At 34.9% G+C, this 26328-nt stretch overlaps 4 protein-coding genes and 1 long non-coding RNA gene across 10 annotated transcripts; 1 reads left to right on the top strand and 4 right to left on the bottom strand.

Moving 5' to 3' along the window:
• Positions 1–249: 249 nt before the first annotated feature.
• Positions 250–3582, bottom strand: LOC105644607 (ADP-ribosylation factor 2). Of its 2 annotated transcripts, XM_012230009.3 has the most exons (7): positions 3422–3581; positions 2855–3030; positions 2198–2268; positions 1960–2079; positions 990–1108; positions 785–866; positions 250–503 (listed from the first exon to the last, which is right to left on the bottom strand). In XM_012230009.3, the coding sequence occupies exons 2-7, from the start codon at positions 3000–3002 to the stop codon at positions 498–500; spliced, it is 546 nt and encodes a 181-aa protein (XP_012085399.1). In that variant the 5' UTR covers positions 3003–3030; positions 3422–3581; the 3' UTR covers positions 250–497. The 2 variants fall into 2 exon arrangements, with proteins under 2 accessions (XP_012085399.1, XP_089575257.1); XM_089719131.1 differs by lacking the exons at positions 250–503; positions 785–866 and having other exon boundaries at positions 986–1108; positions 3422–3582.
• Positions 3583–4170: 588 nt separating this feature from the next.
• On the bottom strand, positions 4171–13169 carry VPS34 (vacuolar protein sorting 34). 3 transcript variants are annotated; one of them, XM_012230010.4, is made up of 19 exons: positions 12755–13169; positions 12537–12633; positions 12343–12439; positions 11615–11773; positions 11324–11533; positions 10897–11075; positions 10318–10465; positions 9895–9990; positions 9322–9457; positions 9067–9188; positions 8217–8411; positions 7889–8059; positions 7594–7731; positions 6651–6805; positions 5786–5929; positions 5459–5606; positions 5186–5369; positions 4866–4996; positions 4171–4470 (listed from the first exon to the last, which is right to left on the bottom strand). In XM_012230010.4, the coding sequence occupies exons 1-17, from the start codon at positions 12864–12866 to the stop codon at positions 5232–5234; spliced, it is 2445 nt and encodes an 814-aa protein (XP_012085400.1). In that variant the 5' UTR covers positions 12867–13169; the 3' UTR covers positions 4171–4470; positions 4866–4996; positions 5186–5231. The 3 variants fall into 3 exon arrangements, with proteins under 3 accessions (XP_012085400.1, XP_012085402.1, XP_012085401.1); XM_012230012.4 differs by having other exon boundaries at positions 12537–12615; XM_012230011.4 differs by having other exon boundaries at positions 12537–12618; positions 12755–13168.
• Positions 13170–13424: 255 nt separating this feature from the next.
• On the bottom strand, positions 13425–16194 carry ECHID (enoyl-CoA hydratase/isomerase D). The gene is made up of 9 exons (XM_012230013.4): positions 15931–16194; positions 15701–15823; positions 15508–15609; positions 15187–15225; positions 14917–15015; positions 14311–14358; positions 14073–14168; positions 13850–13972; positions 13425–13743 (listed from the first exon to the last, which is right to left on the bottom strand). The coding sequence occupies exons 1-9, from the start codon at positions 16192–16194 to the stop codon at positions 13627–13629; spliced, it is 1011 nt and encodes a 336-aa protein (XP_012085403.1). The 3' UTR covers positions 13425–13626.
• A 240-nt stretch (positions 16195–16434) lies between these two features.
• On the top strand, positions 16435–22012 carry LOC110010595 (uncharacterized). Of its 3 annotated transcripts, none has more exons than XR_016320079.1 (5): positions 16435–16573; positions 18957–19919; positions 19996–20063; positions 20469–20609; positions 21495–22012. It is a non-coding gene; the product is annotated as an uncharacterized LOC110010595 (long non-coding RNA). The 3 variants fall into 3 exon arrangements; XR_016320080.1 differs by having other exon boundaries at positions 19996–20181; XR_016320078.1 differs by having other exon boundaries at positions 18957–20181.
• Positions 17309–21819, bottom strand: LOC105644610 (Pectin lyase-like superfamily protein). Its single transcript, XM_012230015.4, has 7 exons — positions 21463–21819; positions 20444–20575; positions 19928–20155; positions 19795–19839; positions 19501–19708; positions 18518–18708; positions 17309–18013 (listed from the first exon to the last, which is right to left on the bottom strand). Exons 1-7 carry the CDS (start codon positions 21817–21819, stop codon positions 17621–17623), a joined length of 1554 nt encoding a protein of 517 aa, XP_012085405.1. The 3' UTR covers positions 17309–17620.
• Positions 22013–26328: the final 4316 nt, after the last annotated feature.

The following is a 26328-nucleotide window of genomic DNA, read 5'->3' as shown; positions in this document are numbered from 1 at the left end:
CACCCCGAACAAAATCGAGCGGTTCCAGCCTCTTGGAGAATATAATGGCCGAGGAACCACAACCATTCCTGGCACATTCGCCGGTTATTTGATTGCCAAAGACTAATATACAAGATAGATAATCACACCACAGGCCTTCATATGAATCCTTTAAACATTGTTACTCTAGAACATATAATAGGATTACTGTGCGATAACATTGCTTGCTGAAGAGTCACAGACGAGGTAGAAATGTAATACAAAAAGGAATGGAGCACAAAATGCATTTCAATTACAAATAGAAGCGTTTCAACCAAATGCAGAAAACTGCTCAATAGTATTTCCAACCCATATTCTATTACATTATAACCATAAAATGGTCCTAGATGGAAGGATCATTCCCAAAGGTAAAAGAGACTTAAACACAATCCAGTTCTCTCAAAAAGAAAAAGAAAAACACTAGATAATATTCACCCTGCATCCAGAATTGCCAATCCACAAAATGTCTCATTGTTTGACTATGCCTGCGGGGAAAGGTACACAAGTACGATTAGGGACTTGAAAGAAGAAAAAGATGACATTACTCGATAAGATAAACTCAATGTTATTTATTTAAACAAACAATAAACAATGGCAGTTGCATGGAAGAAGGAAATGCATATATTCTGAAACCAGAAATTCACGAAGTTTGACTAACTATTGACAGTTTAGTTTACATTACCAAAACAAACAACTAAAAGTTTGAACATATTTATCTAAACCCATACAAGTTTAAGTTCAACAGAGAGAAAGGTATCCATCTTACCCTGTTAGCAATATTATTGGAGAGCCAGTCCAAGCCCTCATAGAGCCCCTCACCAGAGGTTGCACAGGTGCTCTGGATGTACCTGAAAAAGATCACAATCATATTTTGACCCATCAATAAAATTAGAACAGGGTAGGCACACGAGAAAGCTTAGGGAGGACAAAATTGATAATCAATAGTAAAAGGAGACAAACAGAAAGTTTACCAGTGACGCTGGCGGAGAGAGTGTAGCCCAAGCTTGTCAGTGATTTCAGCAGCATTCATTGCATTGGGAAGATCCTGCTTATTAGCAAATACAAGCAACACAGCATCTCGCAACTCATCCTGAAACCATCAACCATTACAGAATCAATAAAATGAGCTTTCAATGCCTTGGATTGATTTGTCAAACATGGCATCATGGGAAGTAGTTTGGGTAAAACATTTGCAGGAAAGAAATGAAAAAGAGCAAGAACTTCAGCCAATTTTCAATGAGTGCAAAAAAATCTCATCAACTCTTACATGGAGCAAGGTTGTGGCCAATACCACCACCAACAGATGTTTCCACCATCAATTTTTTTTTAAGAACCAGATTCCCACAAGCAAATGCTAATGGATTTCCACATAATTGTACATATCATGATTGGGGAAAAAAAAGTTGCCACATAATTATAACATATTCCAACAAATAAGATAACAGCTTCATCACATAATTGTGCTACACAATCCACTGACTCTTTGGATGTCTCATCAACATCAATAGCTGCAAACAGTAATGGATGGCTACATTCCACCACCAGCAATCAAATTATTCAAAGAAAGGAAGTATATGCTGGACATATTCAATGATACTAACAATATAAACTATCAGCGACGTGCCTCTAAAATGCAGGAATGCGTTTATTCATGTGACCATTATTAGCAAGACACTATTTAGCCACTCAATATCAATATCACAATCTGAAACACAAGCTTTTCAATACCATCACATCTCAATATTGTTCACATATTGAATTTCATTAGGGAAACTTTCATGACTGTTTAATATTTTTGTACTTTGCTATGAAATGATTTGGCCTACTATCACTTTAGATCTCAATTCCATTGAAGGTAAGTGATAATAGGTTGGCGACATGAACATGAAACCAATCAGTAACTTAAACATATAGGTTGGCAGCTCCAACGAAATGGCATACCTCATTCAACATCCTATGCAACTCATCCCTGGCCTCAACAATACGGTCTCTGTCATTGCTGTCCACCACAAAAATGAGACCTTGAGTGTTTTGGAAGTAGTGCCTCCACAACGGACGAATCTGCAACATTCATTTTAAACCATCGTAAGGAAATGGTGCTATCTAATTGAGATGGTCAAAAATGAGAAAGCTTCATTTCTATCAAATAGATTGAAATACATATGTCAACATCTCATACCTTGTCCTGACCACCAACATCCCACACGGTGAAGCTGATGTTTTTGTATTCCACAGTTTCAACATTAAATCCTGCAGAAAAGAGTATCTGTTCAATCACAAATTGAACGTGCAAAATTTTCCAAGGGATTGCCAGGCATCAGAAGATAAACTTGAGAAACAAGACCATCAAAAAAATAAAGCAATTGAATTTATGTACTATAGGCAGATATGAACAGGACATTGGAGTTTATCACAAAACTGTAGCCACCATATCCTCCAGATTGCATTTCCAAAGTTTGCTGAGATTTGTTTTCTTCATTAATCCACATTTTCAAAGATTGGATTTTCCAAATGAGAGGGCTATAAATCCCCATATAAATCCCTCGAGATAGGAATTCTAGATTAAAAGGCTATGATGCATGAAAACTCCTAGGTGGGCATTGCGTTCCCATTTCCGTGCAACATAGTTAAAAGGCAATATAACCAGCTATGATGGTGACTTAAAGAGAGCACAAGTATAAGAAAAAAACAAAGGAATAAGAATAAAAAAATAAAGAATTAAATTGCTTCTACTTATCCAACAAACTCCCACAAAGCAATGTACTTTCAATATACTCCATAAGACCAGCTCAAAGATTGCAGAAAACATAGCAAGAGTTCAGCAGAAAGCACTCACCAATAGTGGGAATTGTGGTGACGATCTCTCCAAGCTTGAGCTTGTAGAGGATTGTAGTCTTACCAGCAGCATCAAGACCCACCATCAGAATTCGCATTTCCTTCTTAGCAAAAAGCCGGCTGAAAAGCTTCGTGAATGTCAACCCCATTTCCGCTTCTCAACCGTCGATCCTTACGCTGCAAAACATATATATCAGCCATAAAATTAAGCTACCAAATAAAAATTAAGAAAAAGAAACAACAGATCAAATGAACCTAGAGAGCAAACACTAAAATTTTGAACCAAGTACAACAACATCAACTCATGACAAGAGAAAACAAAACACCAAATCTCCATTTTAAGGTTCCAATTCCATTTTGTAATCACACGACGGATCTAAAGGAAATCTCAACATCAGATCCTCAGATCAGATGAGATATGAAACAAGCGTACCAAAATTCAATAGTGCAAAAACTACCGAACCCTAAATAACATAAAAAAATGAACTGAAAATGTCGAAAATATTTATAGAGAACTTATTGAAACGAATAGAATTGGCAGAGATCGATCGTAAACAGTAGAAATTACCTCTCTGGAGAAGGATTCGAAAATGGATCTGTAAGAGAAAAACAAAGCTAGCGAGCGAATATGAGAAACGAAGCTTAACACCGACGCGAAAGACAATGAAGTGAGAATTGGAAATAGGAGAAAGTTATAAAGGCAACGGAAATTTTGATTTTTGATTTTGAATTAACGGAAATGCCCTTCATATTTTATAAAATTATTGATTAGTACTTGCTATTGATTCAATGGATCAGTTGCTTTTCGGTCTTGTAGGGGTAATAACGGGACTATACCTCAGAGGTGAGGGATTGCAACAATAGCGCAGTGCCACGTCAACCAAAAATGTGAATGTAACTAAGTGACTAAATTAAACTAGTTGGTTGAAAAAAATAAAGAGAATATTCAAATTCCGAATTCAAAGTCACATTTGAAAACCTGATGAAAAATTTCTAGAAAGATGAAAATTTCCTCATTGGTTCACCTCGATTTGAATACAAGAGGCGGTTTTTTAAATTCTATCTCTGTTTTTGTTTTCTAAATCGCAAATGCCAAACAAAGAAAATTAAGATTACGGCCACTCTGTAAATTTGGTGCTTAAGGCTCAAGCTTCAAGAACCAACCAAACTAATTAACGGGTTGATAAAAAAATTTCAGATTTAAATATTATCAAATTATTCTTTTATTTGATAATAATAAAATTAATAATTTTGCAATGTCAAAATACATGGGTAATCCATTAGAAGAACAGTTCAATTTTTAAAACACCGCAAATCTAGATCTCAGAAATGATTTTCTATAATCATTCAAATCTTAAGGATTTTGAATTTGGTAAAGACATTATCTTAAAAAAGAGCTGAAAGACACCCATGAAACGAAATCCTATTTCTAGGCTACCTACAAATACAGAATCAGTGAATAAATACGCATCTAATTTTATTGTTTCTTTTTCGCTTGTACAACTTAATTTTATATATACAACTGCTACCAGCTTTGGTTCCCTCTCCCTCCAACTTGACTCCTTGAGCAAACTCCATTTGGTTAGGCGTCTCTCATCCATGAAAGTGACTTCCAGTCTGAAAAATGAGAAAATGAAAAAGGTCATTATTAAAAAAAAAAAAAAAAAAAAAAAAAAAATCATCCTTAAAGATCTAATATGAACAAAATAGAAGCAAAATAATTCTGAAATCTGACTATTATTTGAAGTGACACTGATTGTAATCAAACACAGCTCTGTTAAATTCACCAATTAAAACTATTTGTCTTTCTGTCATGTAACACTTCCGTGAAATGAAGACTTTGCCAATATAGAAACATAATAATTTGTATTAGACAAAAAAGCACCTAACCATCTATTTCAGTATGTACACCAAGATGCTTCATATGAAAATGGTTTGAGTTGGAAAAATGGACCGATATAAATAACGGTTAAAGAAATTCAGGCAATATAAACACCAGGATAAATGTATACCAAGTCGCTGTAGCAGAAGAAACTGTAGTCAATGAACTTGGATTTTCTTTCTAATATATCATTTACATGAATAAAAGTGTATGAACACCACTGAAGATCTGCATTCTGGTTTTGTCTTTTCTAGACACTGCCTGCAAATAAGACAAGCACGTCAAATTACAAAAGGAGAAAAGCATGGAATATCATAGGTACAGTTCATGATTCTATTGCCCTTAGAACATTATTGTTTGCAAGAGAAGAGTCGAGTGTTTAAAAATGAAGAAAGCATTCAAGCAATTCAGGAGAAAGGAATGCAAAAGGATGCAGAACCAAAATATTACCTAGCTATTTACAAAAGCATGGCTAAAACCTAAATTACTTTTGGGGTTAGCGCCAGTACTGAGCCCAGCGATGAATGGTCTCAACCATTTGTGGGAACAAAGCACTAACGCTCTCATTAATAAGATCCTGGAAAAAGTGTATGGCTGCCTCATCATCCAAATCCAACCGGAACTTCTCTTGAAGCTGCAAGCATCATCAGAGCTTCAATCATAAGAAGAAAGATAAAGACGATATAGGCTCATTACCTAGATCGTGAATGCAAAGGAAGGTACCTTCAGAATGCTCTTTTCAGGATCAGACGCTATGTCAGGAATATTGGAACCAGCCATCAGATGGAAAAGATTCAAAATTAGGTTACTAGATTTTCGGAGGATGTTGTATGCCTCACAACAATATGATTTGAACCTGGTATAGTATTGGCTGCAGAAAAAAGTAGGAAAGGGTAATCAAACATCTTGTACTTTGTATTCTCAGATTTCCACCACCACATGTAATGAGGTACTGAGTCATGTGTCATAAATCTACTTATATAGCAGGCTGCACACAAAACAGAAGCACATGGACATAGAAAAAAAGGTGAAAAAGAAAAGGAAGAAGACCTTTCTGCACCACCCATAGCCTCGACCATTTCCTTGCAGAGCTTCATTGGTGGTGGGAAGGGCTTAGGATCTCGGCCAAGAATAAAACCAAAATCAACATGGAAAAGGCGCCCATCCTCCCTAAGGAGAAGGTTATCAAGGTGCCTGCATACCAAAAAGATTGGTGTCTTAAAAATTTCATTTCCACTTGAAAGCATCAATAACCCTGGGAAGTAAAATTTAAAATCCTAGCAGAGAGATGAAGTTGCAATTTTAGAATATTGACAATTAAAATTCTACAAAATTGTGATAGCAGCAACAGAAAGTCATAGAAATAATAGAAATCTGACCACCCATTGGCAAATCAAATAACACATTGAACATCAATGATACAGAACAAAAGGGCAACCTTTCGTCTCCCTCTCTCTCTATATATATATCTTTTGGGGATTTCCTGGCAGTTAAAGACAGCAGTCCACATTCTATAACCAAAGGCAAGTGAACTTCAGAGGGAGGGGGATGACAAATAATATTTTCCTGTAGTACATTGTGAGGAAGCATCGCTGTCTCTTCTTTTTTTTTTTTTTTTTTTTTTTTTTTGTTGGTTCCGATTTAAATGTCATGCAAGCAATCCACAAAATATGTTTATACTCCTCAAAAAGGAATTACATCTTGCATCACAGAGATGTTAATAAGATTCAGTTCCTACTCAATACCCCAAGACAACTCAATATCAAGGTTTGCAATTTTAAAGAATTACATATTTGCTGTCCCCAACCCCACTCTTTCTTACAGCCTCACTACAAAATGAGATAAAGTTAAAAGTTCCTATCTAGTTGACAAGATGCATATTTAAACACTTTCATGTACATGACTAAATAATTACCTGTCTCCAATGCCCAGTATGTATGTGATGACAGAGTAGCCAGCACAGCTTTTTATAAATGTTTCGAGACAAGTGGCTGTAATACCAAATGGTCCATGGTCATCAGGATGAAACTTCTGCAAATAGCTTATAATGCTGCGATGCTCAGAGAGAATCTGGATTTCAGAAACACATCTTAGTAACACATTGTAAATCTTTTTATTTTGGTGAATACATGGTGTGTAAATAAACATGTTGCAGATCAATTTCTTAAACAGTACATGCATGGCCATTTTTCACAAATCCACTTTGGGAAACATGCGCAATGAACATTAAATGTAAATAATTTAAGAGCTTTTGATTCTCAAGTAGCACAAGGAAAGGAATAAAGAACATTAATTTTGATGGATCTGTTTCCAAGGCGTCTTGAGATATACTAAGGTCCTTTTCCTGTCCTTTGTTTCCCTCCTAATTTTTATGAGACCAAATTGAGGGTTATGTAGTTCAATATTATCTTTCAAAAGTTTCGCATCCTTTGTGATAATAGACGAGCAATTTTCTTTGCTAGGCAATGAGGCAGTCATTTGAAAAGCAAAATGCTAAACTTAAAGGTTGCAGTCTATCAAAAAATATTTTATGCAGAAGTTCAGTGCACTGAACTCTAACATTTCAACTAACCTTTGAAAAATGCAATTAACTTAGGAATAATTCTTTGCTTTCATTGCTTCTCCAAAAAAATGGAAACTATTGTACAATGAATTTCTAAAAGTTTTTGAGCATTTTTAAGGCATGACAAGATGAAAAGGAAAGAAAAATATTAAGAGAACAGCTAGTATACATGTCCTCCAATTTTACTATGCTATAGCTCCACCTTAGCATAGTAGAATTATTTTGAATAAAAAAAGTAATTGCAAGCAGTGACTGGATTCTCCATGAAAGAATCATCTTTCAAAGGATAACATACCTGAGCCAATGATCGTGATGGTATGAATTCGAGCATGCCTTCGTCTTGTCCGGTAGCAAGCACTTTATATGGAGTTAAGTGCAGATCAAGGTTTTCCAACTTAAGCAGTCGATCCATTAGAGATACCATTTGAACAATCTACAAGACCACATATATAAGTATATAAGAAATACCAAGGCCTCCCAACACTCCTCTCAAGCACATATCAGTTCATATGCGTGTGTGCGCTTTTGTGTATGTCTAAAAGAGGGAGAAAGAAAGTAGGTAAGAATACCAATTCTACTTAAGCATTTACCAATTGGTCTTGCCGAATATCATCACCCTTCTTAAATATGACTTTGCAAGTTCCACCACATTGTGTTCGAAAAGTCAGACGAAGTGGATGCAGTGCGCTTTTGAATATTGATGACTCTGATGGTACAATCCCAGAGATGAGGATACCAGGAGCAAGTGGTGATCGTATTGGCTGGAATTGTAACAGACCAAAAAATTACTTCAACACAATAAACAAACTTTTTAGCAGCCATCTGTAATTCACAACTACTATAATGAAAAGTCAAGAAGGCTGTAGAAGCGATTAACAGTGTAATCAATGAAAAAGTAAGTTATAATTCAACACATACCTCTTCAAAATATGTAAGCTCACTGAGAAGACCAGAGAGAAGTTGTCGAAGCTTTTCAATTTTTTTCTGAGTATTGCCTCTCACATTTCTTACATCTCTCATTATAGAGCACAATTGGGCTGTCAATTCTGTCTGACGGACCAAACTTTGCCACAACTTCAATCCATCTTCTTCTCCATTTGGACCACCTGATAACTGTGATGAACCTGATATAATTATTGAACAGACAGAAGCAATTGCACATCCAAATTATATAATCATCCTAAGATTCACATTTTAATTGCGCAATATGCCATAACTATAATATGCTAGCACCACTTGACATCTCATTTGGCTTCATCTCATCTACAAAATTGCATTTTCTATGCAGCCAAAGTAGTACTTTTTTGCCAATTTCAAAAGGAATTGCAGGTTTAACTATTAGCTGCTGTTCTGGCTTTGTTTCAAATGCCAACCTTTACGTAATTCTATAATTGGTAGAGAATGTCATTCTGTTACTTCTATTTTATGTTACATGAGGAATATGCAGGCATATTCCACAATTTGTACAGAAAAAATGTAATTAGCATATTTAACTATTATCATAGTCTTTGATGGAAACAATGCCATATTTATCATTCTCAGGAGCTTTCATGGAATAATGCTACTGCTGAAACATGGAAGAATTGAGATCTTAGTAATATAGACTAAAAATAAATTTCAAGCCCAAAAGTTATCATAAAGCTGCACCTGATACGCTTAAACGGAGAGGAAAAGAACTGGCAATAATCTCCTATAAAATAGTGACACTGGTTTTTTTGTGAAAACAAATTGCAGAAACAGCTAATGAACATCTTAAGAATTCACACACCTTCTTCATACTCTCCTCCAAGATCTCGTGGGTACAATAAAAACGTTTGGCATATGCGGGATCATAAAATTCCACAGCAACATACCAACGGAGAAAGCTAGCCAACTCGATGTTGTTTAATGCTGTCAAAAACCAAGAACAATCTCAGTTATGGCAAACAAAATGACTGCGCCATGCATACAGTTACATGCATATGTGCACACAAATGCACATTTGCAAGCAAGCCAACACAGTTACATATTATATTAGACATACAGCGTTGGACAAGGAATTGAGAAAGGCGAGATTTATCAGAGCGCTCAAACCGAAGAGCTTGCACCAGTTGAAGTAAGTAACATTGCAATTCTTCATCATCAGCTCTTTCAAGAACACTGACAGCATATGCACGAACCTATGAAGCAGAATTCCAATCAATCAGTCACCATTGTGTCAGGACTCATGAGTATGTGTATAACATACATACAAAGCTACCTATACTTTTAACGAAATTATGTACAGGATGTTATGTGCCCACAGAGCCTTTACACACTACGATGATGAGGGAAGTGAAATCTTTTTTCACACACACACACATATATATATATATTCTTTTAGAAAACATTTTGACTCATTTTCCATGTTTGAAAGGCCGTGATCCAATTATGGTGCCCCTATTTGAAGTCCAGTAAGGGAAATTTTGAGACAATTTTGAAATATCATCCCCAATGAAACTTCTTCAAGACACCCAGTTCAAAGGCCTTCTACAAGGACAACCCACTGACAATATCTCTTTGAATGTGGTAAGGGAGGATGTGGAAAAGGAATGAAGCTAATCTTAAGCACACCTACCTCTTCACTTTCAAAAACAGGTGACAGAAGCTCCAATGCATCAGAGACATCAATCATCTCCCACCTACCCATCATTTCAAGTGCCTGTTTTGCTTCCTGCAAATGCATCAACCAGAATAAAAATCTTCAGAGAAGTAGTCTATATCGTGTTCACTAACAAAATGAACTTGCTTATTAAGATAAAACAATGATGATATGATTGATTAATCTAAAACAACTACTGAATCAATAGCTAACATAAGATATCGAAACTCCCAAACCTACATGATTTTATGGAGTCAATATCTAAAATTTTTCCACAAGATAAAATGGAAACGGAAAAGAAATTAAAGAAGAAACAGAAAGATAGACCAATGTTTCAACTAGCTCACTTGTAAATCAAATTATAAGGAATAACAAAACAAAGGATAAAATAACGCTGACCTGAATGTCACTCCATTCAACACATCGAAGAAACTTTGTAAGAGCTCTCTTCTCAGACATCAATGAGAAACGAAATTTCCAGAGGAGCTGTCTCTCATCTCCATTCAAAGTCCTTGTTGGTGGGTATTTTAGAATTCTCTGTATCGACCTTATAAACAACAAATAGGTAAAATGAAATACCTCCAACTCAGGAAATTCAGCCACAAATAATTAATGTCAGCAACATTGCAGAGAAATTATAGCACACATTACCAAATCAATCCATGATAACAATTAAGATGAAGAGAACATTTAAGAGTCTGAGCTATATAAGATTTAAACAATGATAAAACAGAGCAATTACATTGCATACAACCTCAAAGAGAATCCAAGTAAAATTTCAGTTAACTGTATCCATGTCCAAATAACTAATGATGAAGCACCAAATTATGGGATACATACCTTTTCAATGTGTAAGGGAGATACATAATACACACAAACAAAAGAAACCGAACACAAAAGTATAATAAACTTCAAATGATTCTTACTAGAGTTTACAGGAAATTATTTGGATCATCAAGACAGGATTTTTAAGCTTACTTTCGCTCGTTGGAGCTTGGTTTCAGATCCCTGTCAATGATACCACGTGTTAGACTCCTTGCCAACTTTAATTGCTTGTGCTCAGATGGATTTATCTTTCCTAGTTCTGGATCCCAGACAATAACAAGTTCATTTGTTGAAGCTATGGGAGATGGTAATAAGAAATTTGCTCCTGACTCCTACATGTTAATTGAACACAAAAGAGAAAAAACAAAAGTTATAATGACATCCAATATTCCTTCCAACATGCAGCATTACAAGATTAAATTCAACAGCATGCTTGCATGAGCACCATGACAAGAAACAAACTTCAAACCAGTTTATGATATTGGCATGCACAATTAGGCACTGATCACCGATATGACAGGCATATTCAAACCAAGATATTGTAAAATACAATAATCTGATGATTGTAAATGGCAAGTACCTGAAAAACAACTCTATGTTCAAAACTGCAAAAGTCAACAACCAAGTATAAGTGAGCATTTCCATTTCTAGAGCTCTCACGTCCCTTGGTTTTCTCCATAGCTTTGAACGTAAGACGGTCAAGCCAATCAATGCATTGAATCTGGCCCCTCTCATATTTATTCACAAGCTTTTCTAAGCGCTCCAACTCCCCACGCTCATGCCTAGGGACCTAACAATACAGTATCCGGATAAAAAAATATAACCAAAATTATCACAAATCTTTGTTGAAAGAATAGCTAATATAAGTAACCTTTCCGGGAGTAGTTGTTGGAAATGATCCGTCAGCTTCTTTTCCTGGCCAAAGCCTAAGCTTTTGCTTGCCTGTTTTGAGTTGCATCTTACTGTTGAACAGAAGAATAGTAGCCCCACCAATCAATCCCTCATCTTTCCCACGTGAAACATCCCATACCTAAATTTCCAAGTAGATTGACAGTCCATCAGAGCTAAAATACTAAATATGTCAGACGAGTGAAGAAAGACCTGACCTTTCACACCAGAAAGGAAATGTCTGCCATGAACACCTAATATAATTTCCAAATTGCAAATCAACTGAAGGCAAAGCACTTAGCAGAACAATAAAGTTCAAGAGACTACTGTGAACAATATAAAAACCACGAGTGACATGTTAGTTATTTTGCTTTAGTGGAAGTCTAATCACAACTAGATCATCTCAATCAAATACATAAACATAGTGTTTACCAAAACAAAGCTTATACATAGATACATGAACTTCAAACTCTTAAGCACATATTGAAGAAAATTTTTGCTCCAGCTCTTTGTGGGGTTTTCATAAAGTAGAAATCTCTAGATGCACCACAAACAAAGGACTCTCAACTCACTACACATCCACACCATAAACCCCGAGCCACCCTCACATGCATATTCTACTACGCAATCACACGCTTGCATATCACATAAATTACTTTAATATATACCAAAAAAAGTAGAAGAACTTGAGCAAATAAACTGCAGACTTACTGTTACAGCAAGCTGTGAGTGCGCAGTTAAGTCTCGGTACTTTGTACTTAGTGTAATCAGCTCATTCCAGCAATATGAGGGTCCAGTAGACTCCAGTCTAGTAAGAATTACAAAACAATTGTCAAAACTTGAAAATGAAGTGGATAAAAAGAACAAGAGAGAGAAGAGGCAATTAGTTTAACCTATGTATTTACCTTGTTCTCATAGGGAGGCCAAACGGTGCGCCATCAATGTATAGTGCACACTCCACGAACAGCTCCGCTCTTCTCTCCTCTGCTGCGGGATCGATTCCTCCAATATAATCAAAGTGAAATAACGAGAAATTGGCTCAATTAAGAGAACAGATTTGCTTTATATATTGAACAAAAAAAAGGAAATCATTCAAATAGAATATGGAAAGTGAAAGGCAGACCTGAATTGGGAGATTTGGTAGAAGGCAACGATCCTTCTAATCTCTCAACACGAAAGGTCACAGGAAGATTGATATCGCAGGACAAGAAGAATCGAAACTCGTTTCCACTCATGCTTTTTCGATTTTTTTCCTTTACCTAATTGATTTTCATGATTTGAGAGTCTTATGAGCGTGAAATTGGACAGTCAGAAAGAGAAATTTTGAATGGGAGTTGGAGTGCTGAGTGGGAAAACAGAAAACCAGAGCTCGCTTTAGAAGGGAAACAAGACAAAAACTGAAGATTGGAACCGGACATTGAACGACAGATCGTTGGGTTAGGGGAAGAGAAAATAAGAACAGTCTGTCGTCTATCTTAAATATCAACCACCAGACTCGATGTGGGAGGCGTGCTGATGTGTTTCACGCGGTCGTCGAACGACACACCCTTGGGCGTGCGGACATGTTAAACGTGTCGCCGCAAAGCTCTTAAATAAATGAAGATAACAAACTCAATCGACCAGATTCAGATTAGGGAGGCAAAGCAACGCATGGCAATAAAATTACTACCATAAACTTGTCGTCACTCATTAGGTATTAGGTCTTCCAACATTTTAAAAATTGCCTTTTAGTTCATCCAGAAATGAAATTTGCTTCTGCTAATTAAACCGTTTATTGGTAAAATATCACTGGATTTGAAAAAAAGAACAGAATTCATTCTAGCAACCGGTTGAATAGTCATTACATCAACTGGTGTAATTTAAAAGGAAAAAAAAAAAAAGAATACAAAAAATGTTACTGTTACATTACATTAATTTTATCTTTTCAACCAAAACATAATGCTCGTACATTACATTTCATATTCTATTACTGAAAATTAAATTCAGAGCTTCTGTCTAAGGTCGTCGAGGAAATCTTGAGAAATCCGGACGTCTGCGTTGCATATAAGCTGTCTTCCCCTCATTGCCTTCCTCAGTGCCATAGAATATAAGTGTGGCATTCCCAGCAAGTTCCTAAATGATAAATAATTGTTTATGAACAATAAGACTTTTAAATTTTCGTTGCATAAATCAGATGTATGATTATTTTTTCACAGAATGCAGTTAGTTTGAAGGGTACCTGAAGTCCTGCATGACCATCATCAACCGCATTAAGAGCTGACTTAAGTACACGAATTGCAGTTGGGCTATTCCTCAGTATCTGTCGACACCATTTAATTGTTTCTTGTTCCAAACTGTCCAACTGGAGAAGAACCATTAAGCATTATGAGCATATTCAAATTTGCAGGATTGTACTTTACTAGCCAATGAATCTGAAAAGAAAAAAAGAAAGATGAACTCACAGGTACAACAGTGTTAACAAGGCCCATTTTCTCTGCTTCAGAAGCTGTGTAGAACCTTGCTAGAAACCACATCTCGCGTGCCTTTTTGGGTCCAATCTGTTTGGATGGAATTCATTTTCTAGAATTAGTTGGCAATGAAAATACTAAATGAATTCTGCTAAATCAAATGGATTATCAATGAAGATAATCTGAAATAGGGTTCCTATCAAATCAAAGACTTGTTTAATCAGTTGCTTACCAACCGTGACATTATGGAACTTCCATAACCACCATCAAAGCTTCCAACCTGGCATATCACAGAAACAATAGTATTGTAGTATTTTACATCTCATATGAACAGCAATAATCTGTAAAGATTAAAGAGGATAAACAAAGTATAGCCCTGACCAAATCCACCCACATTAGGATTACTTTTAACTTATTGCACTCTCAGTAGTTTGGACAAATGAAGGGAGCCAGCATATATGTGTTCATGTCTGTTTGTACCACTCTCATCATATGAATATTATACAGAAAAGGCAGGTGTCCATCTTACATTATTGTTTGAATTGTGTTGAGAAAGCATTTTGTTGAATTAAAGTTTGTTCTTAGGTGCATTTTGCATGTTCAAGACTCAAGTTTTAGAAGTTCCAAAACAACTAAATGACACTCCTAAATTCCCTTTTCCAATATCATCTTAAATAGCACTTTTCCAGAAACATGGTTTCAATTTCAATGCCAAACAAACAATAAATAGGTGGACCAAAGTTTAATATCTTTTGTGAATCTCACAATTCCTGATGTGCTTTATTACATAAACTGAAAAAAGTACAAAATAAAAAAAAAAAAGGGGAGAGATGGTTACCTTTGGACCGGTTTGGCCAAATATAGCATTATCGGCCGCAATTGTGAGATCACAAACCATGTGCAACACATGTCCCCCTCCTACAGCATAACCTGCAACCTGATATGCATACAAAGTATCATGACTATAACCTACGAATATCTCATGGACTTGCATTTCTAATAGAAAAGCCGTATACAGATAAAATCAAATTTCCAGAAAATTTCAAGCATTCACAGCTAGCTACCATACTAACATGACAGTTAATGTGCAGGGTTGAGAAATGTATACCATTGCTATTACTGGTTTTGGAAGACGTCGAATTTGTACCTACACGATTTTGAAACCAAAGAAGTTATAGTAATTACACAATGATTGAAGGTGAAAAACAACATAGTTAAGAAAATGCCTCATATAGGAAATACCCCTTTTAAAAGCCCCTAGATCTTGAGTTTTTGCTACTGAAGGCTAATATCTATTGAGCCTTAAACTTTTGAATTGGTGCTACTGAGTACCAATTGAATGATAAGAGCACATGATTTGCTTAAATTTATAGTTAAAACAAGATCCAATACAAGAACAGTTCAAAAACATGGGGTGTGACACTAGCACCTGCAAGTCCAAAACATTGAGACGACCAATATCATTAGGATCAGCATAACCATCAGCAGTTCTTAATGACTGATCACCACCACTGCAAAATGCCTTGCTTCCCTGCAGGGAAATTTTTTCAGAACAAATGAACACTTCCCCCCATAGAAATGTATATTCTTACTTTGTTTTAAAAGTATAGAATGATACTTACCTGTCCAGTTAGAATGATAACCCCGACAGAATAATCGTCTCTAGCATCATCGAACGAGCGAATCAGCTCCTTTACCGTCTGCGGCCGGAATGCATTTCTTTTCTCTGGCCTATTAATAGTAATCTACAAAATCAAATAAAACAAAAGAGACACTAAAAATCACAGCTTTATGGGTAATCGTCGCTTCCTTTCTCAAGAACTAAGCATAATCTCCATCAAGCACACCAAACCTTTGCAATCCCTTCGCCAACTGCTTTCTCGTATACAATGTCAGTGAACTCCTCTTTGGACCCATCACTGGCATTTCTCCAAACGACTGGCTCAGTCGATACTTCCCCATGGATTCTGTGATAGGCATCGTTCATTGAAGTCGTGGATAATTCAATGGAGCCATAGTTTGAAGCTTGAGGAACCGGAATGAGATGGTTTGAGACAGAAGCTATTCTTCTTCTCACAGTGTACACTTCCTTCTCTGAGATTTTCGCCATTGGCATTGAACGAGCTATAGAAAGAGTTGATTATGTTTTTTGTCTTCTGAGTTTGAATTCCAAAAGAAGCATTCTTTATTGCCATTAGACGTTGAAGTGACGGTCGATGAATCTTTTTCAAGCTTGTAGTGATTGGATAAGATAAGGCAACACTGAGCGGGCGCACTCAGAGAGAGAGAGAGAGCAAAAAGAGAAACGATGTCGCATAGGAAAAAGGAAACAGTTAGAGAAAACGGCGGGAAGTGGCTCCGTTTCACTGTTTCAGTCAGACTGCTGTAAAAACGCAAAACAAGGGAAATAGGGAAAGATCGGCGCTTGCTCCTGCCTCGGAGATCATCGCTCTCTTTTCAAGACGGGGAAGAAGAGAAAGAAATTCTCATCTCTTGTAAGTTAAAAATTCAAACTTATTGAGATTTGTTAGTTGTGATGTTTGTTGTTGATTGAGTTGCATGATTCAAAATGAGTCCGATAAAAATCTCTGTTTAAATTGCCATTTAGTTCAAATTGAATGAGTCTAGGCTTGTATTTTAGTTCAACAGTTCTTACAACTGACAATTGCTTACACATGATTCTCAGCTAGAGAATAATCAGGTTTTTTAGTGGCTAAGGCATTTTTCATATTTGGATTCCGTGGGTTTTATCTTAAAAGATCTATTTTTGGATTAAGCATAAATACCAACTTATTTATGTGCCATTTCAGTGCGTTTTATACCATTCAAGAGCATCTTCAAAATCTGCTTTCTGCACTAGCCATTATTTAATTAGTTTGGAACCTTCTTCTATCAGACTTTCATGGAAAGAGAGGAGAATGTTGGTATGTACTATTTAGAATGATTGAATGCCAGTACAAAAGCAGTTGTAAAATCGACAGAATATAAAGTTTCTGAAATGAGAGATAGATGTATTTATGTGGAATAGTTTCTGAATTGTTGGCATTGCTTTCTTTTTTGATTACATAGGTTCGTCAACCCTGCTGTAATCATTGCTGAGTAAATTTGCTTGCTTTCATTAATTGCTGATTTGTCTATGAAGTTTGTTTCAGCTGTACATGTTTTTTTTTTTTTTTTTTTTATGGATGTTTTGTCCCCTGATTTTCTATTTGGTAATTGTGACATAGAAATTTCAAAATTCCATTGATTATTATTTATTTATTGTACATCCAACAATCAAGCACTATACTCTCTCTCACAATTAAACAATCTATTATAGCAAACAAGATTCCTTATACTCAACTATCATACTCTAGCTCATAGTACTACTGGCTGTATTACTATCACACAATAGGATTTAATGTAATCCGGCTGAAGAAGAATTCCTTTTAAAAAGGATTGCCTAAATATTAACCTTTACCTAAATATTTTAATGGTGTGATAGGGGTTGGAAAATCATGCCAACCACACAAGTCAATCCACCATAATTCACCTGGTAAAGCTCAGCAGGCATCATGATCCGACTGAGGCCGATTGTTTGGTGGCTTACCAATCTGTAGACAGTCAATTGGAGGGGTAGTAGGAGTGTTCAACTCCCCAAAAGTTTGCCAACAGAAAGGGTCATACATGTGATAGTGTTCTTGCAGTGGTTTTAACTCTATGGTAGTTAGGCTTACATCTATACATGGTAGGGCATCACTGCAGGCAAAGTGTACAGGTTTTACTGTGTAAGTTCCTCTGATTTTTTCATAGTTGATTCCTGATAGAGCGACTGCTGATGTTTGGTTTTTGCATGTGCTTTTGTCACAATAGAATTGGTCAATCACGATTGGAAGTTCAACCTCAGAAAGTTGTATGTTTGAGAATAGCACCCCCTGCACAGAGCCTGATCCACCCTGCAATTTGCAACATTTGAAATGATATGTGAGGAGCAAAATGAGCAACTGAGCCAAAGAAATAACATTTTAGACCAATAAAAATATTCTTATTTTGGCTTTAGTCTGAAGTGTGAACTTGGAGATGTTACACATGAAACAAATAACATTATATTTAGATATTGACAAGCTTGGACTGTGTTCAAAGTTTCAGTTAGGACAATGATTCAATTTTCGAAAGAGTGAAAGTATCTTCTTAAAACTTCTTATCTCTGAAAATTTTCCTACTCCGTAACTTGCAAATTAAATAGAGTTTGCAGCGTGTTTGGGAGCGCTTTAAAAATAAAATATTAAAGATAAAAAGCCTTTTGAAAGTGGAAACCTTTATGTTGACTTTGCATTTCAATTTAGCACAAGAGGTTATTCTTGGTCAGTCTTATGCTTGTCTTTCAATTTGTTGGTTTGTAAAAGCCAACTTATCTCAATGAATTTTGAAGAAGATGGGATTGCAAATTGAATGAATACCTGCCAGGTCTTAATTCTGACACCAGTCATTGTGTTGTGCATAATGACATCTCGAACAGTTATGTTGGAGACACAGGCTTTGGTATTATCCTTTCCCAGACTTCCAATGCTGATTCCATGTCCTGGACCACAATTCACATTGTGTATATATACATTTGTGCATCCAGTTTGTATAGAAACACAGTCATCACCTGCATTTAAATCATGACATTTTGATGGACATTAAGTATAAATGCGACATGGCAACCCTTCTATGTTTTCTATCTATTACAGATTAGTTGGTTTTAAGATCAAAATTAATTTTATATGTTGATTTTAGATCTGGTCTTCTTATATGAATGTTCATTTGATTCATTTCTTGTTTGTAGAGCTTGTTTAGTATGAACTTGACATGTGAAACTTTTTAATGTTTGTTGCTATGTATACTAAAACTTGTCAGGCCTTAACTTAGAGAAGCGAACAAGTGGCAGGGGGATGGAAATTATTCTAGTTGATGGCAAGGACAAAAGAAAAATTGAGGGGTGAAGTATTCTTGTTGTCTCTAGGGTCACTTCTCTTCATTAGGTTGACCCTGGAGACAAATTGAGGGGTGCAGCTCTTCTTGTAAGATCCCAATGAAGAGATGGGGTATGACATGTGTCAAATTATAGGTGGATGCAATATTGCAGTTTGTTGGCTACTACGTGTCAAGTAACTAGTGATTGCTTAAGGCTTGAGGAAACAGTTCAACTAGAAAGATAAGGTTATGCATTTTTTTTATCAGAATTCTATCCCCGGTACTGAAAAGTACGTGACTTTTTCTGTCTGTAATTGCAACTGTTGGGTCAAAGTTCACAAGTTTTCTGTGTTGGTTAATCCTGTGACCTCCTTTTTGACAGTGCATGTCTTACTCTTGTTTGTCAGGATTCAATCTTGACCTGTGGCCATGTTGCCTAATTAAGCATGGAATTGTAATATTATTTATCTCCAAGTAATATAATTACCGCAAGCAAGATTACTGCTGTGAATTAGCACATCTCTGGAGTTCTGTAGGTGGATTCCATCTGTATTAGGACTGTTGCCTGGTGATGAGATGCTTATATCGTGTACCACGACTCCCATGCAATTGTCGAACTTGAGGTGGCACTGAGGACTGTTTTGAATTGTAATGCCTGTGACTGTGGCATTGAAACTTCCATAAAATCTTAGTGCCTGTGAAAAGAAAAATATTCCCATCATGTTATGTGACTGCATAGTCATGAGCTATAATAGAAACTTAGTTGTTGAGTGGTCCTTACTGTAGGCTTGATGCTTGGCATTTTCTTACTGAGTTCACTTTTTATCTGCCACTCAATTTGGAAGAGAATTATGATCAGATGCAGACAATACAAAAATGTAATTACAGTTGAAGTACAAGCTGAAGGTAATTACTGGCATTGGTGGGTGTTCTTCTATTGTATTGTTTAGTGGAATAATGAGCTTTGTTTCATCATCTACAGGATCGTTAAGTGGATAATCTTGCCACCACACTGAGCCACTCCCATCAATAGTGCCTGTTCCCTGAATTGTAATTCCCTTAAGCTTTGTGAATTCAATCCACCATAAAAGACCTTTACCCCAAATATAGGAATTTGTTGGGGCAATAATTGTTCCATCCAGCTGAGAAAAATTTCAATAGAATATTAGTAAGGATCAACTGCATTACTGTAGTTTTCTTCAGTATGTTGTTAGAATTATGTTTCTCTGATTCTTCACTTTATCATAACATCCCCATGTGGGATGCATATTGAAAATTTAAAACAGACACGGGTATGATGAATCCGAATGCTATGGGAAAATTAGCAGCCATACTAGATACCGATGTGTATCCGACGGTCATATCCGATTTTGAGCAACATACTCACAGTGCATTTTTTTCCTTATCATTAATGTGTTTGTCAATTTTACCTGAAATACAATGTCTGCTTGACAGTATGGACCAGAGAACGAAACGGGTCCCACAAGGAATACATATTCTGCTGGAATGAGCATTGTTGATGCCTCCACCTTACAAGCAGCTGCCCATGCAGCCTGGAACGCCTGTGATGCACCAAAACACACCATTTATTACTAGGTAAGGTTAACTCTATGCAGAGAATTACTGTTATTGTTTATTTGTGCTTAAATGCATACAATTATTATTGGGGCTGTGACCAAACTGCTTTAACAAAAACTCTTTTTTTTTTCTTTAGCCGACCCCACCTTGATTTAGTTTTGTGCCTCTGTTGTCTTTACATTTGTATCCTATTACTTGTTAGGTTTCTCTTGTTTCTTTTCACATGTAAGCTTTCCAAACCTGGCTAAGTCAAATTTATTTACAAAATGAAATATTATGATGAGCTCTATATGTCAGTTTTTCATAGCCGAAGAGATCTAAATTTGGTGGTTTTGGACTTAATGGTGTTTGCTTAATATAACCTTGATCCAAGTTCAATTAATGTGAAATGTAAGAGCTATAATCTATAAGTCTGAATGTGCCTCAAGTGATAATTAATTGCATAAGTTGGGAATTCAATGAATTTTAAGTAAAAATCATGTTTGAGGAAAATTAATAAATGTTCTATTTTCTTGTGAAGGTGACATGTCATTGCAGAAAAAATTCTTTTTTTATGGCATTTGCCTACGAGTGTCATAGGACAATTTGATTGCGGCTATGATAGGCTCTAGCCCAGATATGCATCTCCAAGAGGATAGTCTAATGATTAAAATGTGAAATTCTAATTTGTTGTCTTGAACTCAACCCAATAGAAAAGATTAGAGAAAACATTAAATTAAAGAATTTGCATCAGTTCAAGATAGCAGTAATGAAGCATCAAGCTGTGGAAATTACTTGTGGATTCTAAAGCAATATTAAATAGTTCATGCAAAATGCATCTAAAACATTTAGTTAACTTTTAAGTATGAATGGGAATTGGAAGTTGACTAACCTTTGTATCATCACTCTTTCCATCTCCCTTAGCACCAAAATCAAGCACATTAAAGGTTGCAGAGCCTTTGATTGGTGATGTTGATGGTGGTGTATAGTCTTTTGGTGGCTTAGGAGCAGGAGGCAATGGAGCTTTATGGGATGGAGGTTTTGGTTTTTGTTTTGACCCTCCATTATGGTTATGGTTGCTGCTCCTGCTACCATGGTTTTTTCCTTTCTTTTTGTACAGAGAAGCTGAAGTAGGTCTGTGTCTCCAATGTCTGCCTCTTCTAGCAATGCAAGTATCAAAACTTGAAGACCAAACTAGGAAAGCAATGAAGAGCATAAATGTGAAGCTTCTGAAACTAAAGCCACCCATTTTCAGTGTAAAATGAATGGCTGAAAAGAAACAGGGAGAGACAGAAAGAGAAAGAAAGAAAGAAAGAGAGAGAATGTGTTTGTACTTCAAAAAATAAGTGGAAGGTTACGTTTATATAAGGAGGGAAGTCCAAAACTTATGAGACTACTGCATTTCTAAATGAAAATTGGTTATCCTGAATCTTTTTTGATTATGCTAGCTATTAATTAATGTTCTTTCTCCCTTTCTCTTTTTGTCTTTTTAATTAATTACCTTCCTTTCATCCGAATTTTGGTTGGGACTAATTTAGCTCACAATGAGGTCTCTTTTTGTCCAAGTTGTCAATATATTATTCTATGTTTTTCATCCAAATGTTTTTTTTTTTTTTTTAAATCTCTCCTTCCATTTTTGTTATTGCTTTATTCATTGAAAAGAATTTGATATCAAAATGCAATATATGTATTTTTATTGATTGGAATTGAGAATCAAACAGGAAAATGGAAAAAAAAAATGCTGTATAAATTTATTTTGCTTCCTATCTTCATCAAAGTTACATTTTTTTACATAATATACTTGGCTATTGTATTTTGTTTGTCCTGATTGATTTACCTGTCTTCCCCATAGTGGGAATTGTAAAATCCTATAAATTAAATATAAAAGTTATATAACTTGATGTAAAAGGCCAAAAGAGCACACGTGAGTGGGTCTACAAGTGTCAAGGGCACTGATTATAACAGCTCTTTCATGGTCACATGCAACGTTCACGGGCAAGAGTTTTGTTCTTTGTCCTTCTTTACTCTTGTGTGACCCTTAATCCATGGCTAGAAACTTTAAGGCCTGCAATTGTTGTTATCTCCTTCCGTTTTCTCTATTTCTTTATACATTTTTGCAATTCTCACAAAGTATTTCTTTATCTTTAATTTAACATTCTAACAGAGTCCGAACATTATTGCTCGGTCTGTCTTTGTAAAAAGAAAAAAAAAATAGAAAAATGTGCAAATGATTGAGTATATATAATTCCAAATTGCAAATTGGTACTTTACATTCCAGTGGCTAAAAGGAGGAAACCTCCAAGCGCCCCTGGTTTTGGTTTGTATTTAGAGAACCTTGAAATAATAGAAATTGCAAGGATCCCATCCAAGTTTTTCCAACCAAACATAATTTAGTACAAACAACAGCTGGAAAAACAAACACTTTGTTTTTAAGTCACATGTTTTAATCTCCATCTGTTCAGAATTGTCATTGGACTGTATTAAATTCATCTTTCTGATATTATATCAGTACGTGTTTATTCAACAATGGTAAAAGTTTATTAATATTAATTTGCTGTCCTTGTAATTATAAATTTGTGGCATGGCAATTCTTGAAGATTGCAAAAGCTGCAAGCTTTGTCAAATAATGGATTTACAGATTTGTTATCGCTTCATGTGGATTGCAGAACTTCGTGCTTCCTGCAGGAAAATATTTTCTGGAATTCACAGGAAAATTGCACATTTCTTGCACAGTAAATATATTTTTTTACAAAATTTGATATTTATAGTGTTTGTTGACGCAGCGCTTATATTAATATCTATAGTACGAATTATGAAATGTTATTTTTTTTAATATTGGATGAAAAATAAGCGACAGTGGGGCTGTATCGGATAATTTTATCCAACAGGCCAAGGTATATTGTGTTAGTTTGTGCAGAACTTAGGGTTAGTTTCTGTTGGTGACATGTAACTGTCATTTATGTCAGAACTCATACATAGGGAATTTACAAACATACCCTTTGTTAAAAACCAATGCTCCACACCTCATTTTCATCACTCTACAAGTTTATCTGACAGTCTTTTGACCCTTTTGCTGTTGTCGTTTTCACTCATTATATTATTTCTCACCAGCAGACCAAAATTAAAAAAAATCCATCTGTACACTCTCCATCCGTTTTGGTGTGGGTTTTGTGCATACGTTCCTAAAAACTCTTCTGTTGGTCTGCTCTTGTCACATGCACAAGAAAGTGATTTTCTGCCAACTAGATGGATAATTAAGAATTACCAGACAGTGATGGCATATTTGGAATTTTACATTTTATTTTACCTACAAAAAGTGATAATTGAATAAATTCTGTAAAAAAAATTGTGAGAATGAGTAGTCATAATTCCAAAATGAAATTAATATCATATCCAAAAAGAATTCGAGGGGGATAACTCTGTATGATCTCCGAAATAAAATTAGTTTCATGCACGATAATGTTAAAAAAAAAAAAAAAAACATAAACACTCCTTAATGTTAATGATAGAGAAAAACACGTTTGGGATGAACATTGGTAGCTTTGTAGTCGAAAGAATTAAATTAAAATTAAAAAAAGGAATCATATTACATAATTAAAATTGAATTAGTTAGTTGGGGAAATATAATTATTATTTATACTAAAAGAAACAAAATTATCAAGTATGAGAATTTATACTACCTTACGTTACCTGTCATGCAGGTCATCCATAGATTTATTACATACGTATATATAATAATTCTGTTGTCTGCACCACATAATAAAAAATAATAATAATAAAACAAGAACAACCCTTTGTGTCTCCTATATCTGAGGACATAAAAACCACAAAAATTCTTGTTTTATAAATATTAAATTACTTAATACATACCTGTATTTTTTTGGTAGAATTTTTATATATACTTTAATACGTATACATTTGAATGTATACAAAAGAATGATGGCTTTTCTGGGTCTGTGAGTTAGAGTTTAGCTAGGAAAGAAAGAGGAGCTTCGTAGCCGTCTTTTTGTGCATATTTGCTCGTGAACTTTTTGAGTCTTCTTGTGATCTTTCTTCTGCTCAGATGATTAGGGCTTCCTTCTTTGTTCTATTATTATTTTGGACTATTCTTCAACCATTTTCAATTGTTGTTCAACTATTTAATATTAAATGAATTTGGATCCGATACGAGTATTAAATTTACTACTCGTTACTAATTTAGATTTTCGGTCTCGGCTATTCGCTATACGTTACTTAAATACGATTTTAAAAAGTTTTTGATGTGGAACAATTGGAAATTTATTGTGATAGATCAATTAGTTAGAAAGAGTAAATTTGATTTGCATAGGTATAAAAATGATATTAAATTAATCAAATTTTTATTTATTTATTTATTTTTTTTTTTGAAAGGAAGAAACCAAATTCAATAAATATAAAAATGAACTCCATTAATTAAAGCAGCAGAAGATCTAATTAATAGTTAATTGATCTTCTTTTTTTTTTTTTTTCCATTCTTTTGAGTGATTTCAGTAAGTTTAACAATGTGAAGACACATTTGATTATTGGACAAAAAAGTACTTTCAGATTCTCTAATTAAACTAATAAGCTGAAATAATTGTGGCCTGTCAGAGATGTGTTTCTTTCATTTTTATTTTTATTTTTGTTTTTGGTAACTACTAATTATAATTAAATTATTGAGTATTACTTAATTTGGTAGTTGCTAACAAGCAACAGCCAAAAGAAACCAAATTTTTACAATTGGTGAGATGCGATTTTTTTTTAATCAAGTATTATATGAATGATGACTTGGACAACAAAATATTCCATTAATTTAATTATAATTAATTAGTAGAAAGCAAAAAAAAAGTTTAAACAACTTAATACAAATATATATAGGAGTTTGACTGAGCCGTTGTCTCAATCCCAGCAAGAGACATGACATTAAATGTTCAAGCGAGTATCTCAGGTTCATTAAGTGAGAATCTTGATTGAGCGTTATATATTTTAAATAAGATATGTAATTCTTATTATAAATTTCTTAGCCTAATTATAAATAGACTTTGGGATTGCTTGAAAAACTTAAAAGCCCTTATTTGATTTAAGATGACATATTTCTTGAAAAGTTGATTTTACTTCCAAGGTAGCTATGTCCATAATTTTTCATTAAACCGTCCGGATGGACTTCGCCGTTCTTTCCTAATTAAAGGTGGTCGTCTATATATATATATATATATATTGGATTCCATCCAGCAGATGAAATGCATAAAAACATCTTACATCATATCAGAGAATGAAGCACAAAGTGTCCGCTAAATACTACCCATTCAGAATAATTGGACACTTTGAGAAATCCTGCCTCTAACTATAAATAATTATAAAACAAATTGAATGGAGCCAAAAATTAATTTGTTGAGTTCGAGCTCAGCCCAATAAAAATATAATGGATTAGATAAAGGAAAAAGGATAAAGAGAAATTGTTATAAAGTTTAACTTACTTTAACTAAAATCTATGGCCATTCCATCAGAATCTTGTATTTAAAGTTAAAGTCTTTCATTATATTCTTTTTCTTGTCAAAGTTACAAAAGGAAAAGGAACCTTAATTCAATCGCTAATCATGTATCATCAATTCACATTCTATATACAGTGAAGTGGTAAAATTAATTTAATTTAATTTATTTGATATTTTTTTGCAATTTTCCATGAAAAGTCACGGATCATTCTAGAAATTGAAGATATATTGACACATACACACATTTATATATATAAATAAGTAATTAA

The sequence above is a fragment of the Jatropha curcas genome, chromosome 3, assembly GCF_041381405.1.
Source record: "Jatropha curcas cultivar XTBG-Jc1 chromosome 3, XTBG_Jcur_1.0, whole genome shotgun sequence".
Classification (NCBI taxonomy): Eukaryota; Viridiplantae; Streptophyta; class Magnoliopsida; order Malpighiales; family Euphorbiaceae; genus Jatropha; species Jatropha curcas.
The sequence above is the reverse complement of the archived record's forward strand: the minus strand, read 5'-3'. Positions and strand labels throughout refer to the sequence as shown.